This window comes from Bos taurus, chromosome 18 (assembly GCF_002263795.3).
Source record: "Bos taurus isolate L1 Dominette 01449 registration number 42190680 breed Hereford chromosome 18, ARS-UCD2.0, whole genome shotgun sequence".
In the NCBI taxonomy this organism is placed as follows: domain Eukaryota; kingdom Metazoa; phylum Chordata; class Mammalia; order Artiodactyla; family Bovidae; genus Bos; species Bos taurus.
Window position 1 is genome coordinate 65,491,764 of NC_037345.1, and position 25,254 is coordinate 65,517,017.

A 25,254-nucleotide genomic window follows, 5' to 3' on the forward strand; every position below is an offset into this window, starting at 1 on the left:
TCCAGACAAGAATAGTGGAGTGGGTTGCTATTTTCTCCTTCAGGCGGTCTTCCCAACCCAGGGGCTGAAACCACGTCTCTCATATCTCCTGCATTGGCAGATGGATTCTTTACCACTAGTGCCACATGGGAAGTTTTCATGCCTTTTGATCGGGTAAAAGGAAACTGGGGAGAAAAGGGGTACACATTTTATGAAAGAAAAAAGAAAACAGTCTTATTTTTCATTTGGATTTGCAGGTGAGGGAAATGGTAATTGACATTTTATGAACACTTTAAAGCTTTCTTACTTCAGACAGAAGAGTAGTTTTCAGTATGACAATCACAAATATGATCCTTTATAGTCTCTAAATAACACCTTAAAAGAAAAACTAGAGCTTGCATCATGAGAGCATTCCGATCAGACACATTTCATAACAACCACTGTTATAAGGCTTACTAGATTTGAAATCTTTCACTCATGTGTGAACCAGCCAAATCTTTTACCTGTTATGTGTAAAAAAAGATGTCACCAGCTATATTTTTCCCTAACATAAGAATTCTTATTGTCTGCTGTTTTCAGCATCAGAGTTTTTCCAAAAGAAAAGATGCCCTTGGCTTGAAACGTTTTCTCAGCTTCAGATCCATCATGCAAGCCCCAACTTATCTGAATCAATCAATCCCTCTTAAAAGGGCAAAGGCAGGTGTCTCAGCCTTGGTTAGATTCTTGCTCCACTGGATGTTCACATGCATTACTGAAAATAAGTCCAGCTCAAGTAGGGGAATGGTGAACAGTCTCACCTTGTACACTTGGCTGCTGTACCCTGAGCATGCCACCTGGTTGGCCTCTGTCAGTGTTCACCATATGGCGAATTCAGTCATGTGCGTGGACGTCAATTTTTAATGTACTCATGCTCAGTGGCATCTGACTCTTTGCAACCCCACGGACTGTTGCCTGCCAGGCTCCTCCGTTAGTGGAATTTTCCAGGCAAGAATATTGGAGTGGGTTGCAGTTTCCTACTCCAAGGGGTCTTCACCACCCAGGGATCAAACCCGCATCTCTTGCATTGCAGGCAGATTCTTTACCACTGAGCCACTCCAGTACTGTGGCCACCTCATGCGAAGAGTTGACTCATTGGAAAAGACTCTGATGCTGGGAGGGATTGGGGGCAGGAGGAGAAGGGGACGACAGAAAATGAGATGGCTGGATGGCATCACTGACTTGATGGATGTGAGTCTGAGTGAACTCCGGGAGTTGGTGATGGACAGGGAGGCCTGGCGTGCTGTGATTCATGGGGTTGCAAAGAGTCGGACACGACTGAGCGCCTCAACTGAGCCAACAAAGCCACTGAAGCTTTGCATTCTATGTGCAGGTGCTAAATCGCTTCAGTCCTGTCCCATTCTTTGCGGGTCCCTGGACTGTAGCCCCCCAGGTTTCTCTGTCCAAGGCATTCTTCTGACAAGAATACTGGAGTGGGTTGCCATTTCCTGCTCCAAAGGATCTTCCCCACCCAGGGATCAAACCCGCGACTCTTGCATTGTCAGGCACGTTCTTTACCACTAGCGCCACCTGGGTGAATGCTGCTGCTGCTGCTAAGACTCTTCAGTCGTGTCCCTGCTCTGTGCGACTCCATAGATGTCAGCCCACAAGGCTTCTCTGTCCCTGGGATTCTCCAGGCAAGATCACTGGAGTGGGTTGCCATATCCTTCTCCAATGCATGAAAGTGAAAAGTGAAAGTGAAGTCGCTCAGTCGTGTACTACTCGTAGCGATCCCAGGGACTGCAGCCTACCAGGCTCCTCCGTCCATGGGATTTTCCAGGCAAGAGTACTGGAGTGGGGTGCCATCGCCTTCTCCGACCTGGGTGAATACTATGAATACTATGCTGCTATTGCATTTCTTTTCCATGGGGATGGTCTTGATCCCTGTCTCCTGTACAATGTCACGAACCTCTGTCCATAGTTCATCAGGCACTCTATCTATCAGATCAAAATGGCTGTCTGGGGAGGCCTTACAAATAGCTGTGAAAAGAAGAGAAGTGAAAAGCAAAGGAGAAAAGGAAAGATATAAGCATCTGAATGCAGAGTTCCAAAGAATAGCAAGGAGAGATAAGAAAGCCTTCCTCAGCAATCAATGCAAAGAAATAGAGGAAAACAACAGAATGGGAAAGACTAGAGATCTCTTCAAGAAAATTAGAGATACCCAGGGAATATTTCATGCAAAAATGGGCTCGGTAAAGGACAGAAATGGTATGGACCTAACAGAAGCAGAAGATATTAAGAAGAGGTGGCAAGAATACACAGAAGAACTGTACAAAAAAGATCTTCACAACCCAGATAATCACGATGGTGTGATCACTCATCTAGAGCCAGACATTCTGGAATGTGAAGTCAAGTGGGCCTTAGAAAGCATCACTACAAACAAAGCTAGTGGAGGTGATGCAATTCCAGTTGAGCTATTTCAAATCCTGAAAGATGATTCTGTGAAAGTGCTGCACTCAATATGCCAGCAAATTTGGAAAACTCAGCAATGGCCACAAGACTGGAAAAGGTCAGTTTTCATTCCAATCCCAAAGAAAGGCAATGCCAAAGAATGCTCAAACTACCACACAATTGCACTCATCTCACACGCTAGTAAAGTAATGCTCAAAATTCTCCAAGCCAGGCTTCAGCACTACGTGAACCATGAACTTCCAGATGTCCAAGCTGGTTTTAGAAAAGGCAGAGGAACCAGAGACCAAATTGCCAACATCCGCTGGATCATGGAAAAAGCAAGAGAGTTCCAGAAAAAACATCTATTTCTGCTTTATTGACTATGCCAAAGCCTTTGTGTGGATCACAATAAACTGTGGAAACTTCTGAAAGAGATGGGAATACCAGACCACCTGACCTGCCTCTTGAGAAACCTATATGCAGGTCAGGAAGCAACAGTTAGAACTGGACATGGAACAAGAGACTGGCTCCAAATAGGAAAAGGAGTACGTCAAGGCTGTATATTGTCACCCTGCTTATTTCACTTATATGCAGAGTACATCATGAGAAACGCTGGGCTGGAAGAAGCACAAGCTGGAATCAAGATTGCCGGGAGAAATATCAATAACCTCAGATATGCAGATGACACCACCCTTATGGCAGAAAGTGAAGAGGAACTAAAAAGTCTCTTAATGACAGTGAAAGAGGAGAGTGAAAAAGTTGGCTTAAAGCTCAACATTCAGAAAATGAAGATCATGGCATCTGGACCCATCATTTCATGGTAAATAGATGGGGAAACAGAGGAAACAGTGTCAGACTTTATTTTGGGGGACTCTAGAAATCACTGCAGATGGTGATTGCAGCCATGAAACTAAAAGACGCTTTCTCCTTGGAAGGAAAGTTATGACCATCCTAGATAGCATATTCAAAAGCAGAGACATTACTTTGCCAAAAAAGGTCTGTCTAGTCAAGGCTATGGTTTTTTGTGGCCATGTATGGGTGTGAGAGTTGGACTGTGAAGAAACCTGAGCGCTGAATAATTGATGCTTTTGAAGTGTGGTATTGGAGAAGACTGTTGAGAGTCCTTTGGACTGCAAGGAGATCCAACCAGTCCATTTTAAAGATCAGTCCTCGGTGTTCTTTGGAAGGACTGACGCTGAAGCTGAAACTCCACCTCATGCGAAGAGTTGACTCATTGGAAAAGACTGATGCTGGGAGGGATTGGGGGCAGGAGGAGAAGGGGACGACAGAGGATGAGATGGCTGGATGGAGTCACCAACTCGATGGACGTGAATTTGGGCAAACTCCGGGAGTTGGTGATGGACAGGGAGGCCTGGCGTGCTGCAATTCATGGCGTCGCAAAGAGTCGGATACGACTGAGCGACTGAACTGAACTGATGCTGCTATTGAAACGCACAGTTCTGACCATTACGAAGCAGTGCGTAAAGCAGTTTTCAAATATCCATGTTTCTTATAACCCTGTACTAAATACTGGCACCTACTGAGCGCCGGGCTACAATCACAAGGCGCCTCACCGCACTGGCGGCACGGAATATTTATGATGGGGACACAGAGGTGTTAGGACTCGAATTCAGGTACCAGAGGAATCCCACGGGCGGGAATAGACGCCCAGGGAAACCGCGAGTGGCCCTGGGCGATGCGGGTCCGCGCCCTCCGCGCAGGCGCACTCCCAGACCGACGCGGTCGCAACCTCCCGCTCCAGTCCTAGGAGTGAGGCTCAGAGGGGTTCGAACATCTCAGCCTCCGTCCCAGGAGGGGTGGGACGAGCTGAGAAACGACCGGAGGTGAGAGCACCACCCTCTGGGAGTTGTAGTTCGGCGCCCGTCCAGCTAGGCGCAATCTCGGCCAGCAGCGGGCGTGGCCTTCGTCCTGCCACTCCTCCAAGGAGTGCGGAACGAGAGGATTCCTGGGTGGAAAACAAGGCGGAGCCAAGATTCAGAGCCCCTTAACCTCAGCCACCCAGGAGGGGGCGTGGCGAGCGGAAGACGCTCAGAGGCGCGCGCCGCCCTCTGGGAGGTGTAGTTCAGCGTCGGTGCGCAGGCGCAGTGCGCTCCGTGGCAGCCTCAGCCTTTGTCCTACAGTCCGGCGGTAAGTGAGGTTTGGGTTGGCCGGGGTACGGGAGGCCGGGCGGAGCGCGGGTCCAGGGTCTTCCCTGGGACTCCGGCCAGGGTGTGTATGTAGCCGCGCGCGCCTGTGTCGCATGCCTTTTACTGCTTCGGCCTAGTTTGGGTCGCTGTGGGCGGTGTGGCCTGGGCCGAGTGGGCGGGGCCCGATTCGAGACGGGTGTCAGTGTCCGAGGGGAGGAGTTGGGGCGGGGATTGGGTCACGACTTTGGTGGAAGGGATTGAGGTCTTTGGCTTCAGGAGCGTAGTCATAGAGATTAGCTGGCCTGACTCCTCAGAGCCTGGAGCAGCCTGACCTGCATTCCTCCCCGGACTGGGCGAGACCTCCCACGTTTGGAGGTGGGGAAGGACGAAGCCCCACCATGTCAGCTCTGGAACCTCGCTTTCTTGAGGGGCTTCTGTCCGTAAAGAATAAAGGTAGTTCAGTTCAGTCGCTCAGTCGTGTCCGACTCTTTTCGACCCCATGAATCGCAGCACGCCAGGCCTCCCTGTCCATCACCAACTCCCGGAGTTCACTCAGACTCACGTCCATCGAGTCAGTGATGCCATCAAGCCATCTCATCCTCTGTCGTCCCCTTCTCCTCCTGCCCCCAATCCCTCCCAGCATCAGAGTCTTTTCCAATGAGTCAACTCTTTGCATAAGGTGGCCAAAGTACTGGAGTTTCAGCTTTAGCATCATTCCTTCCAAAGAAATCCCAGACTGATCTCCTTTAGAATGGACTGGTTGGATCTCCTTGCAGTCCAAGGGACTCTCAAGAGTCTTCTCCAACACCACAGTTCAAAAGCAGCAATTCTTCAGGGCTCAGCTTTCTTCACAGGCCAACACTCACGTCCATACATGACGACTGGAAAAGCCATAGCCTTGACTAGACGGACCTTTGTTGGCAAAGTAATGTCTCTGCTTTTGAATATGCTATCTAGGTTGGTCATAACTTTCCTCCCAAGGAGTAAGCGTCTTTTAATTCCATGGCTACAGTCACCATCTGCAGTGATTTTGGAGCCCAGAAAAATAAAGTCTGACACTGTTTCCATCTATTTCCCATGAAGTGATGGGACCAGATGCCATGATCTTCGTTTTCTGAATGTTGAGCTTTAAGCCAATTTTTTCACTCTCCTCTTTCACTGTCATTAAGAGGCTTTTTAGTTCATCTTCACTTTCTGCCATAAGGGTGGTGTCATCTGCATATCTGAGGTTATTGATATTTCTCCTGGCAATCTTGATTCCAGCTTGTGCTTCTTCCAGCCCCGCGTTTCTCATGATGTACTCTGCATATAAGTGAAATAAGCAGGGTGACAATATACAGCCTTGACGTACTCCTTTTCCTATTTGGAGCCAGTCTCTTGTTCCATGTCCAGTTCTAACTGTTGCTTCCTGACCTGCATATAGGTTTCTCAAGAGGCAGGTCAGGTGGTCTGGTATTCCCATCTCTTTCAGAAGTTTCCACAGTTTATTGTGATCCACACAGTCAAAGGCTTTGGCATAGTCAATAAAGCAGAAATAGATGTTTTTCTGGAACTCTCTTGCTTTTTCCATGATCCAGCGGATGTTGGCAATTTGGTCTCTGGTTCCTCTGCCTTTTCTAAAACCAGCTTGAACATCTGGAAGTTCACGGTTCACGTAGTGCTGAAGCCTGGCTTGGAGAATTTTGAGCATTACTTTACTAGCGTGTGAGATGAGTGCAATTGTGTGGTAGTTTGAGCATTCTTTGGCATTGCCTTTCTTTGGGGTTGGAATGAAAACTGACCTTTTCCAGTCTTGTGGCCATTGCTGAGTTTTCCAAATTTGCTGGCATATTGAGTGCAGCACTTTCGCAGAATCATCTTTCAGGATTTGAAATAGCTCAACTGGAATTGCATCACCTCCACTAGCTTTGTTTGTAGTGATGCTTTCTAAGGCCCACTTGACTTCACATTCCAGAATGTCTGGCTCTAGATGAGTGATCACACCATCGTGATTATCTGGGTTGTGAAGATCTTTTTTGTACAGTTCTTCTGTGTATTCTTGCCACCTCTTCTTAATATCTTCTGCCTCTGTTAGATCCATACCATTTCTGTCCTTTATCGAGCCCATCTTTGCATGAAATATTCCCTTGGTATCTCTAATTTTCTTGAAAAGATCTCTAGTCTTTCCCATTCTGTTGTTTTCCTCTATTTCTTTGCATAAAGAATAAAGGTAAAGGAGACCCAAAGCAATGAATTTTGATCTTAACCACACGGGACCCAGGAAACAGACAAATTAAAATCTTATTGAGCATCAGCTGCATTCCGGGCACCATCCAGGTTCCTTCATTATTTCAACAAGCAAGTGTTTACATGTCCTGGGTGCCAGGCCCTTGTCCTATATCCCCAACATTGTCTCCGCCCTGGATGCCACAGGAGAGTCAGGGAGAGGATGATAAGCCATAAAATATCACTGAATATGATAACTCCCATCCAGGAAACTACAATGAAAACAAATGGGCAGAGTGGCTGGGGCAGAATCGGGTGCATAGGCAGGGTCCTTAAAGGACAGTCCAGAGATAAGGGAAACACATCCTGCCTTTGGCCTGAGTTTCATTTGGCAATCAGCCAGGGATGAGCTTGTAAATCACTGCGAATAAGGCTGTGCATGTAGCAGATGCTAAATAGATGCTCACTGAAGCCATTAGCTTTCCCCCAACAGCAGTCACCTTCCTCTGTGTTCTGCTGCTTGCTGAGCTCTATCTTCAGCTCCTTTCACATTTTGTTTATTTACTTATTTATTTAGCCGCACTGCATGGCTCACGGAATCTCAGTTCCCCAACCATGAATTAAACTCCAGGCCACGGCAGTAAAAGCCCAGAATCCTAACCACTAGCCCACCAGGGAACCCCGCCTTTTTACATTTTAATTCTCGTAAGCTCCATCCTGGGTCACCATCCTCATTTTATAAGAGGAAAATCCTTTTGTAGAAACAGGCATGCCAAAGAGTGCCAGAGACCCAGTATTGCCTGGGGTCTCTGCCTTCTGCATAGTAACAGAGTTATCACCCTGGGCATCATCCGTGCGACCTGGGCTGCGCCCCTTGCCCCTCTGGCCGTCAGTCTCCCTGTCTGGAATGAGGTCTTCCTTCAGCAGCACCTGGAATAGCATCAGGCTCACAGCAGGAGCTCAAGAAATGCCACGCTGAGGTGGCAATCCTATTGCATCCCACCTGGGCACGGAGTTCCTTCTACGTGACACAGCCCTTTCGGGGCCTGGGTCACTTGTCACTTGCCCCGTCTCTCATATCCCCTTTCCCTCCAGAACTGCCTACAGAGGAGCTGACTGTTCCTGCGAAAGGCCCGAGGAGGAGGGAATGACCGCTGGGCTCCTCACTGCCGGGGACCCGGTGAGTACAGTGCCACCTCCCACCCGGCCCTCAGGCTCCACCCGTCGTCCCCACCAGGCTCGTTCTGCGTTCAGGGCCTCTGCCCTCACCCTGTCCCCAGCCCGGCCTGTGCTTTCATCAGCTCCACGTCCCTCCACATCTTAGCTTGCCACTCCGAGAAGACCAGCTGGGTCCCACTGCCCCACCCCTGCCCTGTGCCACCCTGGCAGACATCGCTCATCCATCCCACTGACGGGCCTGGAACTTTCTCAACACAGGGCTCAGAGTCTGTTCTCCCAGCTCACACTCCCTCCAGTCACTTGGCCAACGTGTGCTGAGCACTGCTCGCGAGCAGGCACTGTTCCAGGTACTGCAGGTGAGGAAACAGACAGGAAATCTCCACCCTGCGGCTCACAGAGCTCATGAGGAATGTAAATGTACCATGTGTTGGGCAGGGAAATAAGCCCCCAAAGAGGGTGGGCTTGGGCGTCAGAAGGCCTCCGTGAGGCGTGGCCCCCAGGCAGAGACCTGCAGGAAGGGAGAGGGTGGGGTCAAGCCCACAGGCAGAATGCTGCAGGTGGAGGGGACAACAGGAGCAGAGGCCTGGGGTGGGAACTTAATGTGAAGACCAGGCACACATGTGGCAGGAAGATGGAGAGCCAGGTCTCCTAGGCCAGCTGCAGGGGCCCGAGGCCTTAGGAAGCAGTTCTGGCCATTTTACCATGTGCAAAGGACTGACACACAGTAGGCACACGGAGAATGGGTGAAGACTGAGTGTTCTGAACACTGGTCAGTGCTGGACATGTTTCACTGGGTTCGACCTCTACATCAGTCCCACGAGGCGGGATGAGGAGGGACCAAGGCACGGGGGCAAGTGACGCAGCTGGGAGCGGTCGAGCTAGGCCTGAGCATTGACGCCTGAGGCCCCAGGGCCCCTCGCACGTCCTGCTCCTTCGTGCCTCTTCCTCCAGGTCCCTCTGGTGCTGCTGCAGCAGCATCCCTCCCGCTTTCCCCAGAACACCGAGCCCTTCTGGAGTTTGCATTTTTGCTCCCTCCCCAACCCAGCAGCTAGCACACAGCAGCAGGAGGCAGAGAGAGAGAGAGAGAGAGAGAGAGAGAGAGAGAGAGAGGAGAGAGAGAGAGAGAGAGAGAGCGAGCGAGCGCGCGTGTGTGTGTGTGTGTGTCTTGTCTCCACAGCCTCTGCAGTGTCCAGACCTGTGCTCAGTAGGACTGCAGATAACTGAGCAAGATCTAATGAGTCTTGAAAGTGTGGAGCAAGCAGGAAGGGTTGGTGAGAGAAAAGAAAACCACCCCGCCCTGCCCTCAGCATAATTTGAAGCTGGGTCTGCAGGTAAAGCAACCACTATGTGCCGAGTCCTGGGCACACTTCCTGTGACTTCCCTCATTCCTCCCAATAGCCTTCTCAGGGAGCTTCCAGCAAATTGCAGATGAAGCCAGAGGGGCGGAGTGTAGTGCAAAGATACCTGGGGCTGGGGTTGGAATCTCCACCAAGTGGATGCACCGCCAGTCTTCACATCACCACCCCACCCTCGCCCCACCAGGCCGTTCTGGTGGGAGAATCTCTAGCAGAGGAGGATTCTGCCGGGAGACCAGGGTCCAGGAAGTGGGCGGCCTTGTGTCCCTGGCCACCCCTCCACGTGGCCAAGTCCTTAACTCCACCCTCCACTCTGGCCATCCATAATACTTGCTTCAGTGATGTGAAAATCTTGTTGTGGAGGATGTGAGTGCCCAAACCTCATGCGCCTTGTGGAAAAAAGGCATAAATTCCCCACCTGATAACGGAAGAAACTGGCCTTATTCTCATTTGTGAGTCTGTTGTTGTTTTGTTTGTTCACTGGTTTATTTTTAGACTCCATATGTGAGAGAATGATCAGTATTTATCTTTTTCTGGCTTGTTTCAATAAACATAATACCCTTCAGGTCCATCCGTGTTGTGGCAAATGGCAAAATTTCATTTTTACGGTTGGGCAGCATTCCAGTGAGTGTAGGTGTGCACGTGTGTACCGAGTCTTCTTTACTGGTTCATCTGCTGATGGACACTTGGGTTACTTCCTCATCTAATCTTGGCAATTGTAAATACTGCTGCTGTGAACACGGGGGTGCATATGTCTTTTAGAATTACTGTTGTTTGTTTTCTTCAGATACATACCCGGGAGTAGGATTCCTGGATCATGCAGTACGGGGGTCCTGCCCCTGGATATCCCCACCATTTCATTTTTCTGGCCACTCTCCATTGCTCTTTCTCTCCAAGGTTCCTCTTTGTGTTCAGGCATTGTTTATGCACTGTGTAGATTTTGTGAGTGTGCAGCCTGGTGCCTGCACATATGGACACCAGTGGATGGTCCACCTGAGGCGTGGGGTTCGCAGCCCCTCTGGGGCTCCCTAAGTCGATTCTGCTGTGACATCTCAGGGGTTCTTGTTTGTCCAAGGAGGAACCAGATAGGAGGGTGCAAGTCCCCTGCCTACCCCCCAGGCCCAGAACTCCCATTCCGACCTCTGGAGCCTGCTTTTCTCTCACTTGTCTTTCAGGGAATTGGCTTAGCCCCATGGCCAACAGGCAATCGATGGACCCAGACTTCCTAAGGTCAAATCCTGGCTCCGCCCTCTCTCCGGGTGGTTTTGGGCGACTCCATTGTCGTCCTCCCTGGATGTGATCACCCATGGCTGGGGCTATTAAGTGAGCGATCCATGTGCATCTCTCAGCACCATCTGCATGTTTGCTCTGAATGTTTTTTTTAAGGTTCAGAAATCTAAAGTTCTTGGTGTGTCAGAACTCTGGTGTCTTCCATGGTTGGCTGCTTTTTAAGACCACACAGTCCCATAATGATCTTCTCCTTGCGAAAGTGCCAGGCAGACTTAGAAAGCCCCTTGTTCTCAAGCCTCCTAGGCTTCTGTCCAAAGCTGCCGCTGTTGTCGCTCTCTGCTCCTCACTTTCCGGTGCTAATATACACGTTTCCAGACAAGTAGGAACTAGAACTCTGTTTTGTTTCACATAAATAGCACTGTGCTGGTGATGTCCCCCCCCTCGCCCCGGGATTTTTCCACCTGGAAGGTTATTCCCCAGCTGTGCGTGTCAGTGCCCCCATCTTGTGCATGGCTGCAGGCTTTCCAGACACCAACTTTGGCTGCTCCCACATGACAGGTGTCTAGGCTGTTACCAGTTGTCTGTCACGTATAGACAGTGCAGCAAAGGAGCGAGGTTCTTGGGGGATGGGGAAGTGGAATTGCCAGCATAACTGCTGTATGTATGTTTAAAATCCTGTCCGTTGTGCAAGTAACCCATGCCTGGGTACTCAGCCACCCCTTTCTCAGAAGGGCCGGACTCTCTGTCCTGTTGTTTGCCTTTTGCTACTGATCTGTCAGCTCTTTGCGTGTGCTGGCCAGTCATCCTTTTCCGTCCATTTATGTTGCAAATATTCATTCTGCTGTTATGGTCCTTGTGGCTTGTAAACACTGTCATCTAGAAATCATGAATTGTGATTGCTGAATGTATCATTTTCCTGTTGATTCTGTAACAAATCCCAACAAACTTAGTGGCTTAAAAACACACAAATTTATTGTTTTATACTTCTGGAGACCAGAAGTCTGAAATACGTCTCCTTAGGCTGAAGTCAAGGTGTCCGCAGGGCTGTGTTGCTTCTGGCAGCTCTAGGAGAGAATCTGCTGCCTTCCCTTTTCCAGCTTCTAGATACCTCCTACATTCCTTGGCTCCTGGCCCCTTCCATCTTCTAAGACAGCTTCAGCCATTTGAGTCTTCCTCACATACCATTACTGTGAGGCTGACTCTTCAGCCTCTTCCTCATTGAAAGACCCTTGTGATTACACTGGGCTCACTAGATATTCCAGGATAACCTCCTTATTTTAAGGTCAGCAGACTGCTGCTGCTACTGCTGCTAAATCACTTCAGTCGTGTCTGACTCTGTGCAACCCCACAGACGGCAGCCCACCAGGCTCCCCCATCCCTGGGATTCTCCAGGCAAGAACACCAGAGTGGGTTGCCATTTCCTTCTCCAATGCATGAAAATGAAAAGTGAAAGTGAAGTCGCTCAGTCGTGTCTGACTCTTAGCGACCCCATGGACTGCAGCCCACCAGGCTCCTCCGTCCATGGGATTTTCCAGGCAAGAGTACTGGAGTGGGGTGCCATTGCCGTCTCTGAAGGTCAGCAGACTATCAACCTTAATTCCATCTGCCATCCTAATTCCTCCTTGCTATGTAATCCTGGGATGGTAGAGACACAGTTCTTCCTACCAAACTCATTTTTCTTCTTTCTAACTTCTGTTTTATTTGTGAAGACTTTCTCTGCCACCCATTTATTAAATTAATGGTCTATACTTTTCCAACTTTTTCCTTTTTCAATATTCATCTCTTTAAGATTTCTCGAATTTATTTATGGTATGAGGTAGAGATCTACTGTTTTTCCCCCAAAGGGCTAGTTGCCCCAGTGTTCCCCATTGCTTTGAAATGCTCCCACTACCACACTGACATTCCACTAATGCATGGATCTTCATGTACTTGAATTTAATTTGCACAGTAAACAGATTCTTAATAAAATCTCCCAGATTCAACCCTTGGACTTGCCGCTTACTAGCTTTATACCTTTGGGCAAGATACTTAACGTTCTCCCAGTCTCTGGAAAATGGCTTCTGGCAGCTTGGACCCTCTTATCTCTTAAAGAGGGCTTTGTTTCATTCTGTATACACCACGGACCCCTCAGATGTGATTTTGGCCAAAGGGTGAGGCAGGGAAACAGCCTGACAGTTTTCTAGGTGCTGCTTCCCTGCCTTCTCCCTGAGGGACACCCACGCCAGCACCCTTCCTGTGACCCCAGCATGTCAGGACCAGCGTCCTCTTCACTGTTACTCCTCATTTTTTCATCTCAAGAGTCTCTCCTCCAGCAGGGCTCCTGGCCGCCCAAGGGAAACCTGACCCAAATCCCCTGATCCTCTCAACTACGTGGCTGAGGCCCCTGTTTGCCAGCTGCTCGCTCCCGACAGTCACACTGGGGACTCTGAGGATGCATGTGTGTGATGTTTCAGGACCAAGTGACTTTTGAGGATGTGGTCGTGGACTTCACCCAGGAGGAGTGGGGGCATCTGGAGCCGGCCCAGAGGACCCTGTACCGAGATGTGATGCTGGAGACCTTCGGGCTCCTGGTCTCTGTGGGTGAGGCCACCCCCATGCCCTGACGATCTGCCCCCAGCACAGGTTCTCATTTTCCTGGGATAAAAGTGGGCGTACATCTAGGCCTTAAATGGAGATATCTGGGCTGTGTCTTAGGCTTCAGGGACCCGACTGTTTTAGTGTAGGTAACATCAGTTATAGCGTTTTGGTTGCAAATACAGATCCGAGTGAACAGCACCAGAAGCAGAAGGTGCTGGGGTAAGAGGGACATATCGGTCCTGTGACTGCGGAACCCCAGGGCAGACTTGGATCTGCCTTTGGTGCTGTGGGGAACCCCCTCCTCCCCCCATGCCTCTTTCATCCTCCGTTCACAGATGGGCCCCCTGAAGGTGATGAGACCGCTAACAGTGTGCCTCTCCTGGGCTTGAGACCAGCAGGAGAGACAGGGTCTGTGTCCCGGGCGCCCATAGAAGGCCCCTAGGTTGTCTTGGTTTGGCAGCCAGGTCCCCTCCATGCTGGTCATTGTTGCCACGAGGCAAAGGAAGAAGCAGAGCTCTGATTGGCTACCCTGGGGCTAGGGATGGGGTCAGGGACTGAGTGGGGGGAAGGGGCCTCTAAGGAAGGGCAGAAGCTGTTACAACAACCGTGTCCTCCCAGAACCCCAGACACGTGGTCCTGGAAGACTGAAGGTGTGGGCAGAGGGTTAGGGAGGCTCCTAGGACACAGATGTTCACTGCGTGGGTCTCCCTCTGAGCAGGACACTGGCTCCCAAAGCCGGATGTCATCTCCTTGCTGGAGCAGGAGGCAGAGCTGTGGGCAGCGGACAAGGGAGGCCCCCGAGGTGTGTGCCCAGGTGAGATGAAAGCCCTGCAGTCTGGGGGGAGCCTGTTCACCCCCCAGCTTCTCTCTCCATACCCACCCTTGGTTCTTCAGAGCAAATTGACAACTCAGTCTCTCAGGGAACATTCACCAAGCACCTGTTCTGCTGTGAGAAGGGTAACCTCAAATTCAAAGTCTCCAGGGATGAGGACGTGGATATGTTTGGGAGTCTCTGTTCTGCCAACCACATCTTGCTTGAGCTTTTCTATATAACTTTTCACTGGAGTGTAACAAATGGGAAAGGTGCCCACATCATACTTTTAAGCAAGTCTGGTGTCAGGGTGGGGATGTCAGGCACTGAGGTCATGGCTGTACAGAGACAGTCAGATCTCAGGGCCAGAAGGGAGGAGGAGGAAATGCATTTGTTTCCTCCTTCAACACATCCATTGAGCTGTGCTCTGGGCCAGGGGTACTCCAGGCCCAGGACATCTGTTGATAGTTTCCCTGGATGAGTGCTTTCTCCTCAGCATCCTCTCCTGCCCTCATTCTCTGTACTCCCCTGAACACCCCATCCACACCCCCTAAACCAGTGCCCCACCCATGATTATTCTCAGTGTGTCCTTCCCTGACTTGTAAAAATGTACTTTTTAATGGACAAAGCTGCCTATGCCCTGGACCTTTCAGAACTATGAGTTTTATTCTTCTGTCCACTCACCATCCCCCCCCCCCCCTCCCCGCAACACACACACAGACTTCCTTCAGAACCAGGATTAGGGGACATTTCCATTTCTCTGCTTCTTACAGATTTGGAAACCAGACCCCAAAGCAAGCTATCAACTGAAAATCAAGGTGTAACTGAAGAAATACCCAACAGTGCCCTGGTAGAAAGGTTCCTACAGGAAAGTCTGTGGCACTCTAAGGATGAAGGTGCTGCAGGCCACAGGGAACAGGGCCCTGAGAAGTCAGATAGCTGTGTGGTACAGGCAGCCTGCACACTTGTAAAGACACTGACAGAGGAGCAGCAGCAAGGGGATGGGTGTGGGGAAAACTTGAGTTTGAGGCCAGATCTCCCAACTCAACCAATGACTCCTGAAAGGCAGGGTGCCCCAACGTGGGGGACACATGGACAAAGGGAGAATCCAGACTCAAATGCTCAACAGAAAACCTGTGCAAAAGAGAAGCCCTATGGATGTCAGGAATGTGGAAAGGCCTTTAGTCACAGCTTAGCACTCATTGAACACCACCGAACACACACAGGAGAGAGGCCTTATGAATGTCCTGAATGTGGAAAAGGCTTTCGAAACAGCTCGGCACTTACCAAACACCAGCGGATCCACACTGGTGAGAAGCCTTACAAGTGTGCTCAGTGTGGGAGGACCTTCAACCAAATTGCCCCACTGATCCAGCACCAGAGGACTCACACAGGTGAGAAACCCTATGAGTGCAGTGAGTGTGGGAAATCCTTCAGCTTTAGATCGTCCTTCAGCCAACACGAGCGGACGCACACAGGTGAGAAGCCCTACACGTGCAGTCAGTGTGGGAAGGCCTTCCGACAGAGCATCCATCTCACCCAGCACCTGCGAATCCACACCGGGGAGAAGCCGTACCAGTGTGGAGAGTGTGGCAAGGCCTTCAGCCACAGTTCATCCCTGACGAAACACCAGCGGATCCACACTGGGGAGAAGCCCTACGAGTGCCAGGCATGTGGAAAAGCCTTCACCCAGATCACACCACTGATTCAGCATCAGAGGATACACACGGGCGAGCGGCCTTATGAGTGCAGTGAGTGCGGGAGGGCTTTCAGCCAGAGCACACTCCTGACTGAGCATCGGAGGATCCACACAGGAGAGAAGCCCTACGGGTGCAACGAGTGTGGGAAAGCCTTCAGTCACAGCTCATCGCTTAGCCAGCACGAGCGGACGCACACAGGCGAGAAACCCTATGCGTGCAGTCAGTGTGGGAAGGCCTTCCGGCAGAGCACACACCTCACTCAGCATCAGAGAACCCACACGGGGGAGAAGCCCTACGAGTGTAGTGACTGCGGCAAGGCCTTCAGCCACAGCTCATCCCTGACCAAACACCAGCGGATCCACACTGGGGAGAAGCCCTATGAGTGTAACGAGTGTGGCAAAGCCTTCAGCCAGCTTGCTCCACTCATTCAACACCAGCGGATCCACACGGGAGAGAAGCCCTATGAGTGTAATCAGTGTGGCAGAGCCTTCAGCCAGAGCTCCCTCCTCATAGAACACCAGAGGATTCACACCAAGGAAAAACCCTATGGGTGCAACGAGTGTGGAAAGTCCTTCAGCCACAGCTCATCACTCAGCCAACACGAGAGGACGCACACTGGGGAAAAGCCCTACGACTGCCAGGACTGTGGGAAGTCCTTCAGGCAGCGCACCCACCTCACTCAGCACCAGAGGATCCACACAGGAGAGAAGCCATATGAGTGCAGGGACTGTGGGAAGGCCTTCACACACAGCTCCTCCTTTATCAAACACCAGAGAACTCATACTGGGTAGGCCCACTCTGGTGTGTGTGCTGGGACCCAGCAACGCCTTAAGCCATAGCACATCACTTACTCCATTTGACCCAGTCATACTCCTGATAAACAGTACACTGTAAACAAGCCTTTGTGCTCAACACACCCTAAGACTCCCACACAGAGTTGACATTTACAGAAATGATTGTGGGAACAGCAAGCTCTGGGTCATCCATCCCAGATAGCCAGTCATCCAGACAGTAGGGAAGTGTGAAGTTAATCACTGTTGAGAACCTCCAGCCATGAGTGCCCACCAATGCTTCACTATAGAACCTACAAAAGGGAGAAATGGAAAAAATGTAATGGACATGGGGTGGCTTCTAAGAAGTCACCATATTCTAAACCAGACATTTTCAAAGTGGTGAGAAACTCAGCAAATGCCTTTCATATAAAAGAATCAGATGCAGTCAGAACTTGTCATTATTGCACATGACATTCTTCAGGTGCTTATGAAAAGTGCAAGTTGACTTTCATATTTGCTAAAACCAATATGGCAGAATGTTCCAGACATGACAGTGGCATTTTTATGGAATCATGAATATTCAAATATCTCAGCACAAAATTTTCTGATTGGTGTGTAATTGTTTGAACAAGGTACATGGCCACCAGCCTCACAAATGTGAATGCCATATGATAATTATCCATGTACTATAAACAGATTTTAAAATAGTTGTATGCATTATGTGGCAATAAGTTAATTTTTATATGTAATGGAACTGAAAGGATTTGTATAGGAAGACTTGAAAGGTAGAGCCCCTTCCACAGAATCTTGCAGATTCTGAGATGGCTTTTACTGCTTTGTTCTTGCTATAACATTTTCTACCAGACTCAAAGGCATTAGAAATGCAGATGTTGCTGTTTCACAAAAAGGTTTTATCTTTGTTAAGTCATCATCTTGGGGCCTCCCAGATGATTCAATGTTCAAGAATCCACCTACCAAGCAGGAGATGCTGTTTTGATCCCTGGGTCAGGAAGCTCTCCTGGAGAAGGAAATGGCAACCCACTCCAGTATTCTTGCCTGAGAGATCCCATGGAGAGAGGAGCCTGGTAGGCTACAGTGCATGGGGTTGTAAAAGGGTCAAACATAACTTAGCAACTAAACAACAACAGAGCCACCATCTCATGGGCAAGTGCACATCCACGTTGGGAGCTTATGTTTTGTAAGATTTATCTCTTGAGAAATGTACAAGTTAATCTTTTTTGAGCTGTTTTTTTTTAATTGACTCTTTATCCTAGTGTTTATTAAGATTTTGTTTTTATAAAATTCAACTAGAAGGGAGTCTATAGTATTTCACTGAACCCTGAATCCACTAATAGCAGTTGCCCTGACAACCATGATCCTTAGACAGTGACTTGTCACCCTCATTAGAACCCAAGTGTAAATGGCATTGGCTAATTTTGGTAACTAACCATCAGTTAGGGTTATATCAATCAGTTTGATTTTTCAAATCACAATGCTGGAATATGTTTCCAGTTAACTTGAAATTTCTCCATTGGAGGGGACCATGTTTGCAAATGGTCTTCAATACTGTTCTTCAGTACCCTTGTGGAATGCCTCTTCTTTATGGAATTAATTTGAGCCATTTGAAAACCATTTAAGGGGATTTCCCTGGCAGTCCAGTGGTTAAGAATCCACCTTGCATTGCAGGGGATGCAAGTTTGATCCCTGGTTGGGGAACTAAGATCCCACATGCCTTGGAACAGCTAATCCTGCATGCTGCAACTAAGACCCGACATAACCAAATAAGTATTTTTAAAAATTGATAAAAACCACTTATGAATCAATACGTAGTGCATAGCAACACTCCCCAATTGAAACAACGTAAGCCAGAGATGTAAATTAAATATATTGTAGTAGTCCAGTTTAAAAAGCAAGAGGACACAGGTGAAACTAATTTACTATTTTTCCCATATATCACAAATGTTGCCACTTTGACATGTTAATATAAAAAGGCACTAATGAGATAATGTGCTTTTTCAGTATACTGTGTCTTTGAGATCCAGTGTGTTTGACATATGCAGTACATATTAATTTGCTGTGACCATGTTTCAAGTGCTCTTTTGCCACACATAGCCAGCCAGTAGCTGTACTGAACAGGGCAGCTCAAGAGCCTTGATCCTTTGGCCAGGTGTCTTTTTCCTCCCATGTATCCTCCGCTGTTTCCCTGTGCTTCTATCTTTGTGCAGTTTCTTGTCCTCAAAGAAATCAGATGTGCTGGGAAGATCGGAAACAAAGTAGTCAGAATAGAAAGGAGACAAAGTGAAAACTGGCCAGAGATATTAACATCTGGATTATTGTGTATGGTGGATTGGGAGTTGGGAGGGGGCTCACATGAGGAGCCTCTGCACTTGTGGTTTGTCAGTTTTTTCAGCGATTTGCCGTGATGCCTTGGTGAACACCTGTTTTATGGCATTGCTGTTCTTAGTCTTTTTGGTGCTTACGTTGTCCCAGAAGTGGCCAATGAGAGTCCCTTCAGGAAAGTTCCTGGCATCCCTGTGACATGCCTCCATCATTTTCTGAAGACTTCCTTTCTTTTCAGAACATTTACAAGCTCATCTGGTTACTAACCCTGTAATCAGCCATAATTCTCCACTTCCAAAGAACTGGTTCCGTTTAGAGGGGGGCGCTATTCAGGACCAAATCTGAGTGCCAGGAGCGTGTTTTGCTAGGAAATAAAGGCACACATATGAACACAGATTCATACTAAAAGGTACATGGGTGCGTACACATGTACAGAAATGCCTCCAAATCCAATCTATGATTCCCTCACATTTTTAAGTCCGTTTTCAATAGAATGGGGCTTCCCTGGTGGCTCAGAGGGTAAAGCGTCTGCCTACAATGCGGGAGACCTGGGTTCGATCCCTGGGTCGGGAAGATCCCCTGGAGAAGGAAATGGCAACCCACTCCAGTACTCCTGCCTGGAAAATCCCATGGACTGAGAAGCCTGGTAGGCTACAGTCCATGGGGTCGCAAAGAGTCGGACACGACTGAGCGACTTCACTTTCAATAGAATGCTGATTACCCCCATAAAAGCACTAATTTGCTGAATTCTAAAATACTTGTAAAATAGTTCCAGAGTTGCTTTTCTCAAACCATTATGAAAACAAACCTGCTAAAAGAAATTTAGGATGTGTTTGCTGTTCCTCTACTATTACCATCCTGTCCAAGACATGGTGAAACAAACCAATGGATGATTTGATTCTACAAAGAGAAAAATATCGCCAAATGTCCCCATTTGTTAATATCAGGGGAAAAGTGAGTTGGCTCAGGCATTAGGAGTCTGTGCTGAGGGTCTTACCTCACATCCAAACGTGAAGGGAAATGAATCACTGAGAACAAATTTGGTTAAAAAACAAAACAAAACGGGAAGATTAATCTGCCCCAGTCTCCGTTTCAGAAGTCTCCACTACGGGGAAACCGGAACCGCCCCTGCAGAAGCCACGGCCCTTTACCCACACTCCCGGGCAGGCTGCTTCCGGCGGGGCTGGGGCACGGGCAGCGTTGTTCTCGGAGAGTTGTCTCAGTTTTGTGTGCCCTCCCAGTAGCACAATTCTCAAGAGAGTTTTTTTTTTTTTGTCATCCAGAGGCTGGAGCTGGAGAGCTAGTAGATATCACTGAGACTTCTGCAAACTGTCCTGTCTATGCACTCAGGTGCTGGTTGGCTAAGAGAGTCCTGGGTTAAGTTATATTTTGAGGCTCGGGTTTCATGGATTTGTCACAAAAGTGAAAGAAGTCATACTCCAAGGTCATTCACTAACTCCTGCCCCCCTTCCAAGGTCTAATACCTAATTTCATCTTGGCAATTTTAAATTTTTCCTCCCAAAGAGGCACTCCTCAGTCGTGTGAGCCTCGAATCCAATGAATCTGGACTGATCCCTGACTCAAGATACTTGAGACACATTTACAGTGATGATGCTCATATATTTTATATATGCACTGAAGACATACATACCAAATATTGTACACAGAAAAACGAGTCATCTATACACTCAAAAGTCAAAAGTAATAGTTCCTATGTTCTGGGAACATGAGAAAATATTTCTTCTTCTTCTTTTTTTTTTTAAGTTTTCCATGATTGGGAGAAGTTTTTTCAAAATAGTGGAAAGTAAATTTTATAGAAGCCCAGTAAATAATTTTCAAGATAATTAAAAGCAAAACAAATATAACCAAAATTCCATGACTCCAAAAAACTATTTTAAGTTTTACACTTTCTCTGCTATGATTTGACCACATTCACTGTTTTATAGTTACAACAAAATAAATATTTATAATTTACTTACTAAGCAGTGCTTAGAAATATATTTTTCCGTGTTCCCACACAGTCTTCTTAATTATCATTATGCTTATTATTCCTTTGAATGACCCTACCAAAATTCAGGTCCTAGTTCCTCTGTAATTGGGTATTTAACTCCATGTAAATGAACATCCTAGTTATTTTGTTTTTAGTATCCCACATAGGTCCAGGAAGGATTTCAGCCTCAATGTATACAGCTTTCTCCTTCCCCTGCCCCACCACCTCCCAGCTAACTGTTTAAAAAAAAATTATTTTTGGCCGTGCCACACAGTTTGTGGACTTTCGTTCCCCACCTGGGGTCAGACCCGTGCCCTGTGCATTGGAATCTCAGAGTGTTAATCACTGGACCACCAGGGAAGTCACTCCTCACTAACTCTTTAGGAAAATCATCATGTCTTTACATTTCAAGAAACACAAGTGTCAAAGTAAGTCTTAAGCAATGGGGCTGTTTGTGTTCCAAGTGTTTGCACTGATTGACACTGATTTACAAAGCTCATCAACTCAGGCAATTATGGGGGCATGTATTAGTCTGCTTGGGCTGCCATAACAAACAGGTCAGCTGGCTTAAACAACAGAAATTTATTGCTGGAAGCTGGAAGTCCAAGTTATGGAGTTACAGAGTTACAGAGGCTGAAAGTCCAAGATCAAGGTGCTGTCAGGGTTGGTTTCTGGTGAGACCGTTTTCTCTAACTTCCTCTGTGCACACTTGGCAAGAGAGAGTAATCTTTGCTTTTTCTTCTACTTCTTGTGAGGCCACCAGTCCTATGGAAGTAGGCCCCACCTGCATGACCTCATTTAACCTGAATTATCTCCCTAAAGGCCCTACCTCTGAATTATGGCTTAGGGCTTCAACACATGAACTGGGGAGGGGGAGCATGGCAGCACATGACTCATCCATAACAGAAGGTAGTTAAGCACATTGGAATTCATTCCCATCTTGCCAGGTTGCCTTTTATGTGATTTTACCTCCCCCGTCCCTTTGAACATAGGCACCCTCTGACACAACAGGCTTCCCTGGTGGCTCAGTGGTAAAGAATCTGCCTGCCAATGCAGGAAACACAGGTTCAATCCCTGAGTTGGGAAGAACCCCTGGAGAAGGAAATGGCAAGCCACTGCAGTACTCTTGCTGGGAAATCCCATGGACAAAGGAGCCTGGTGGGCTACAGTCCACGGGGTTTGCAGAGTCAGACATGACCTAGGGACTAAACAAACTCTGACACTCTGTATGAACCCACTGACACTCAAGCAGCAGCAACAACTACAAGACAGGGATGTGAATGAGGAAATAAATCCTTGATTATATGAAGCCCCTGTGATTTGGGCATGATTACAACAGAACTGTATTGCTGGAGAAGACTCCTGAGAGTCCCTTGGACAGAAAGATCAAACCAGTCAATCCTAAAGGAAATCAACCCTGAATATTCATTGGAAGGTTGATGTTGAAGCTGAATCTCTAATATTTTGGCCACCTGATGTGAAGAGCTGACTCACTGAAAAAGACCCTGATGCTGGGAAAGATTGAAGGCAGGACAAAGGGGTGACAGAGGATGAGATGGTTGGGTGGCATCACCGACTCAATGGACATGAGTTTGAGCCAACTCTGGGAGCTAGTGAAGGACAGACAGGCCTGGCATGCTGGTGTCCGTGGGGTTGCAAAGAGTCAGACATGACTTAGCAACTGAACAACAGACTTCCTGCCCCAAAACTGACAGAAATAGGCAATGGTATCTATAGAAAGCAGTTAAGTTTATCTCAGGCAAAAAAAAAAAAAGAACAATGCTACAATCTGAGACTAAAGGCAGAAATCAAAAGATCACCTTATGCAGCCCAAGGAGTTAAGTTCCCCTTGTTCATGCAGACAGAGCTCATCAGCCTTTACTTGTGTTTTCGTTTTTTTTTAAATCACAATCCTCCCCACTCCCTACCAAGTAAAATACACATTTTACATGGCATCCAGTTTTCATATTTAGATATATGGCTGAAAAGTTTCATAAAACAGTAGTTGCCTTTACTATATTATGAATTTTGACTTTTTTATTCTATGTCATTACTTTGTAATGTTGGTGGTCACCTGCTGGTTTGATTTCACAACTCACTAATGAGCTGAAACATGGTTTGAAAACACTCCATTACTAGGCTCTGAGTGTTTTTGTGATCTTTATAAGCCACTCCATACCTATAAAGACATGTGAGTTAAACTAAAATAGTATGCTACTGAGTATTCAGACGTGAATGTGACATCACGTGCTTATGAAAAGGCCAAAACAGCTGGCAAGATTTCTGCTTGAACAACAGCCTTCAGAAGTTCTACCAAGAGGAACAGAAACAAGGCTGACTTGGAGAAAGAGCTGGCAGATGATGCACTTTAAGGCAATTACACACTTTGCACAGAGACCAATGTTCCAATGTGTGGGTGGTGCTGAAGTGGGCATAGACGAAAGCAGAGTCCGTTCATTCTTGACGGCTTGTGTTCAAGGGTCAGCCCTCTTTAGCTCTGTTTGCAAGACGAGGGCTTCCTCGCAGCCCTTCCAGGGTTCTACCTGCTTTAGCCACATTAGCTCATTTAGAAAACGGGCGGACTTACACCCACACAGACACCACAGGAAAGCACAGAAGGGTTTGGAAGGAACCTGATGTGTGATTCGGAACATTCAGGCAGGCAGCTGTCCTCCGTGCCCGCACGTACAGCAAAGTGGCCCATCTCTGCCTCAGAGTGAACAGGGCAAACGTCACCTTCCACGTGTTCTGGGACCTGCCAAGCCTCTGCTGGCCCGGGCTCCACGTGCAGCCTGGTGAGGCCCAGGGCCCTCTCAGACGCACAGACTCCTTCTCATGGTCTCCTGGTGCCCGGCCAGGGCCAGGCTGAAGTGGACGTTTCCAGCAGCCCTGCTCACCTAGAGCTTCCTGCTGTGGCTCTTGAGATGATCTGTGAAATGGCAGGTCCCCCCCGCCAGGTCTCCCCACAGGGCCTGCAGGCCCCTGGCTTCCCTTGGGACCCCCGACCCCCACCCAGGTTCACGTACTGCAGGGCAGCAGACGGCTTGAAGTGCCCTGGTCCTGCCTGGCCACAGCAGCACCTTCTTCGTGTGGCATTGCTGGCGGCTGCTCCTGCTGGAGACACCCTGGGGCCCTGCCCACCCACACCCTCCGCGTGAGGCCTGTTTCTTCCCCAGCCTTGCTGCGGGGTGCCTGGGGTGACAGGCAGTAGGGCTCTCCCCAGCTACGCCACTCTCCTGGCTGGCTCCTGGATGACTGACAGCTGCGGGCTATGGTGAGAAGGCCTGGTACCCCTCCCGAGGATCCATAAACCTCTGCAGCTGGCTTTCGTCCCACATGGCAGTGCCCCCAAGGAGCAAATGAGAAGTTCTCTCGTGAACGTCTCACATGCTGTCTTTGCTTTCCCGCCGCTTCCTGCTGCCTGAAACAAGGTCACGTGAATGGACCTGACTCATGGGGCTCAGAGAAGGAGATGGCTGCGGGAGCAGGTATGGGTGAGGATGGAGGGTCTGGGCAAGCAGGGAGGAGTGGGCAAGGGCATGCCATCATCGACGAACTGAGGGAGCTGTGGACTCAGGCAGGATCAGTTGCTGAGGGCCATGGCGCGGGACAGGGTGGTCCCCAGTCTGCTTTCCCATCTGTGAGTCCCTGAGCTCGTGGCTGCCTGAAAGGCCCTCGCTCCCCGCCCACCGTATCGCTGAAGCGGCCAGAGGATTCAGTGCTGGCCCAAAAGCACAAGCGGAAGGGCTCCTCCTGCCGTGAGAGCCGGGCCAGTCAGCCCGGACTGCGAGCTGACGCCGGCAATGGGCTGTCTGAGCTGGGACTGTCACCAGGAGGGCCAGACGCACCCACGTTGTAACTAGTGTTACGCTGGAGGCCCCAGCGATGCCCGTCTCCTGTGATTCATGCCCTTGGGTACACCCCTGCTACGCCCGAGCCCACCCCCTACACACACACACACGCACACACACGCACAGTGGCTTGGCCACGTGACCTATATAGCCTACCGGACATTAGCACACACGATGCAAAGGCTTGATAAGCACCCGTACAACAGTACTTGCTGTGTTGGTCGCTCAGTCCTGTCCGACTCTTTGTGATCCTGTAGACTGTAGCCCAACAGGCTCCTCTGCCCATGCGATTATTCAGGCAAGAACACTGACAGGGCTGCCATGTCACAGTGCCTACCCTCCTAGAGTGCTCCCTCCTGAACCCAGCTGCCTGCCACACCGTGAGGCAGTGAAGCAACATGAACAAGAACCCAGGCCGACAGCTTCAGCTGAGCTCTGCGCCAAGGGCCAATGCCAACTGCCAGGGGGTGAGTGAGGCCACCCAGGACACGCCAGCCTGACTCAAGCCTCCAAGTGACACAGCCCAGCAGAAGGGCTGCCCGGCTGACCCAGTCAGTCCACAGAATGATAGTACCCAACACTGCTGTCCTTAAGTGACTACGCTTTGGGGTGGTTTTAGTACACGGCAGGAGATCACTGCAGCGGCCAGCGTTTGGGAAGGACAGGTGGTGGGCGGATGAGTGAGGTCAA

General features: G+C 49.0%; 1 protein-coding gene across 3 annotated transcripts; it reads left to right on the forward strand.

Annotated features, from left to right (window-relative positions):
• The first annotated feature begins 3,650 nt into the window (after positions 1-3,650).
• On the forward strand, positions 3,651-24,092 carry ZNF135 (zinc finger protein 135). Of its 3 annotated transcripts, NM_001076816.1 has the most exons (5): positions 4,536-4,554; positions 7,854-7,938; positions 12,976-13,102; positions 13,818-13,913; positions 14,684-17,090. In NM_001076816.1, exons 2-5 carry the CDS (start codon positions 7,906-7,908, stop codon positions 16,399-16,401), a joined length of 1,974 nt encoding a protein of 657 aa, NP_001070284.1. In that variant the 5' UTR covers positions 4,536-4,554; positions 7,854-7,905; the 3' UTR covers positions 16,402-17,090. The 3 variants fall into 3 exon arrangements, with proteins under 3 accessions (XP_059732559.1, NP_001070284.1, XP_059732558.1); XM_059876576.1 differs by lacking the exon at positions 13,818-13,913 and having other exon boundaries at positions 3,651-4,554; positions 14,684-24,092; XM_059876575.1 differs by lacking the exon at positions 4,536-4,554 and having other exon boundaries at positions 7,853-7,938; positions 10,468-13,102; positions 14,684-24,092.
• Positions 24,093-25,254: the final 1,162 nt, after the last annotated feature.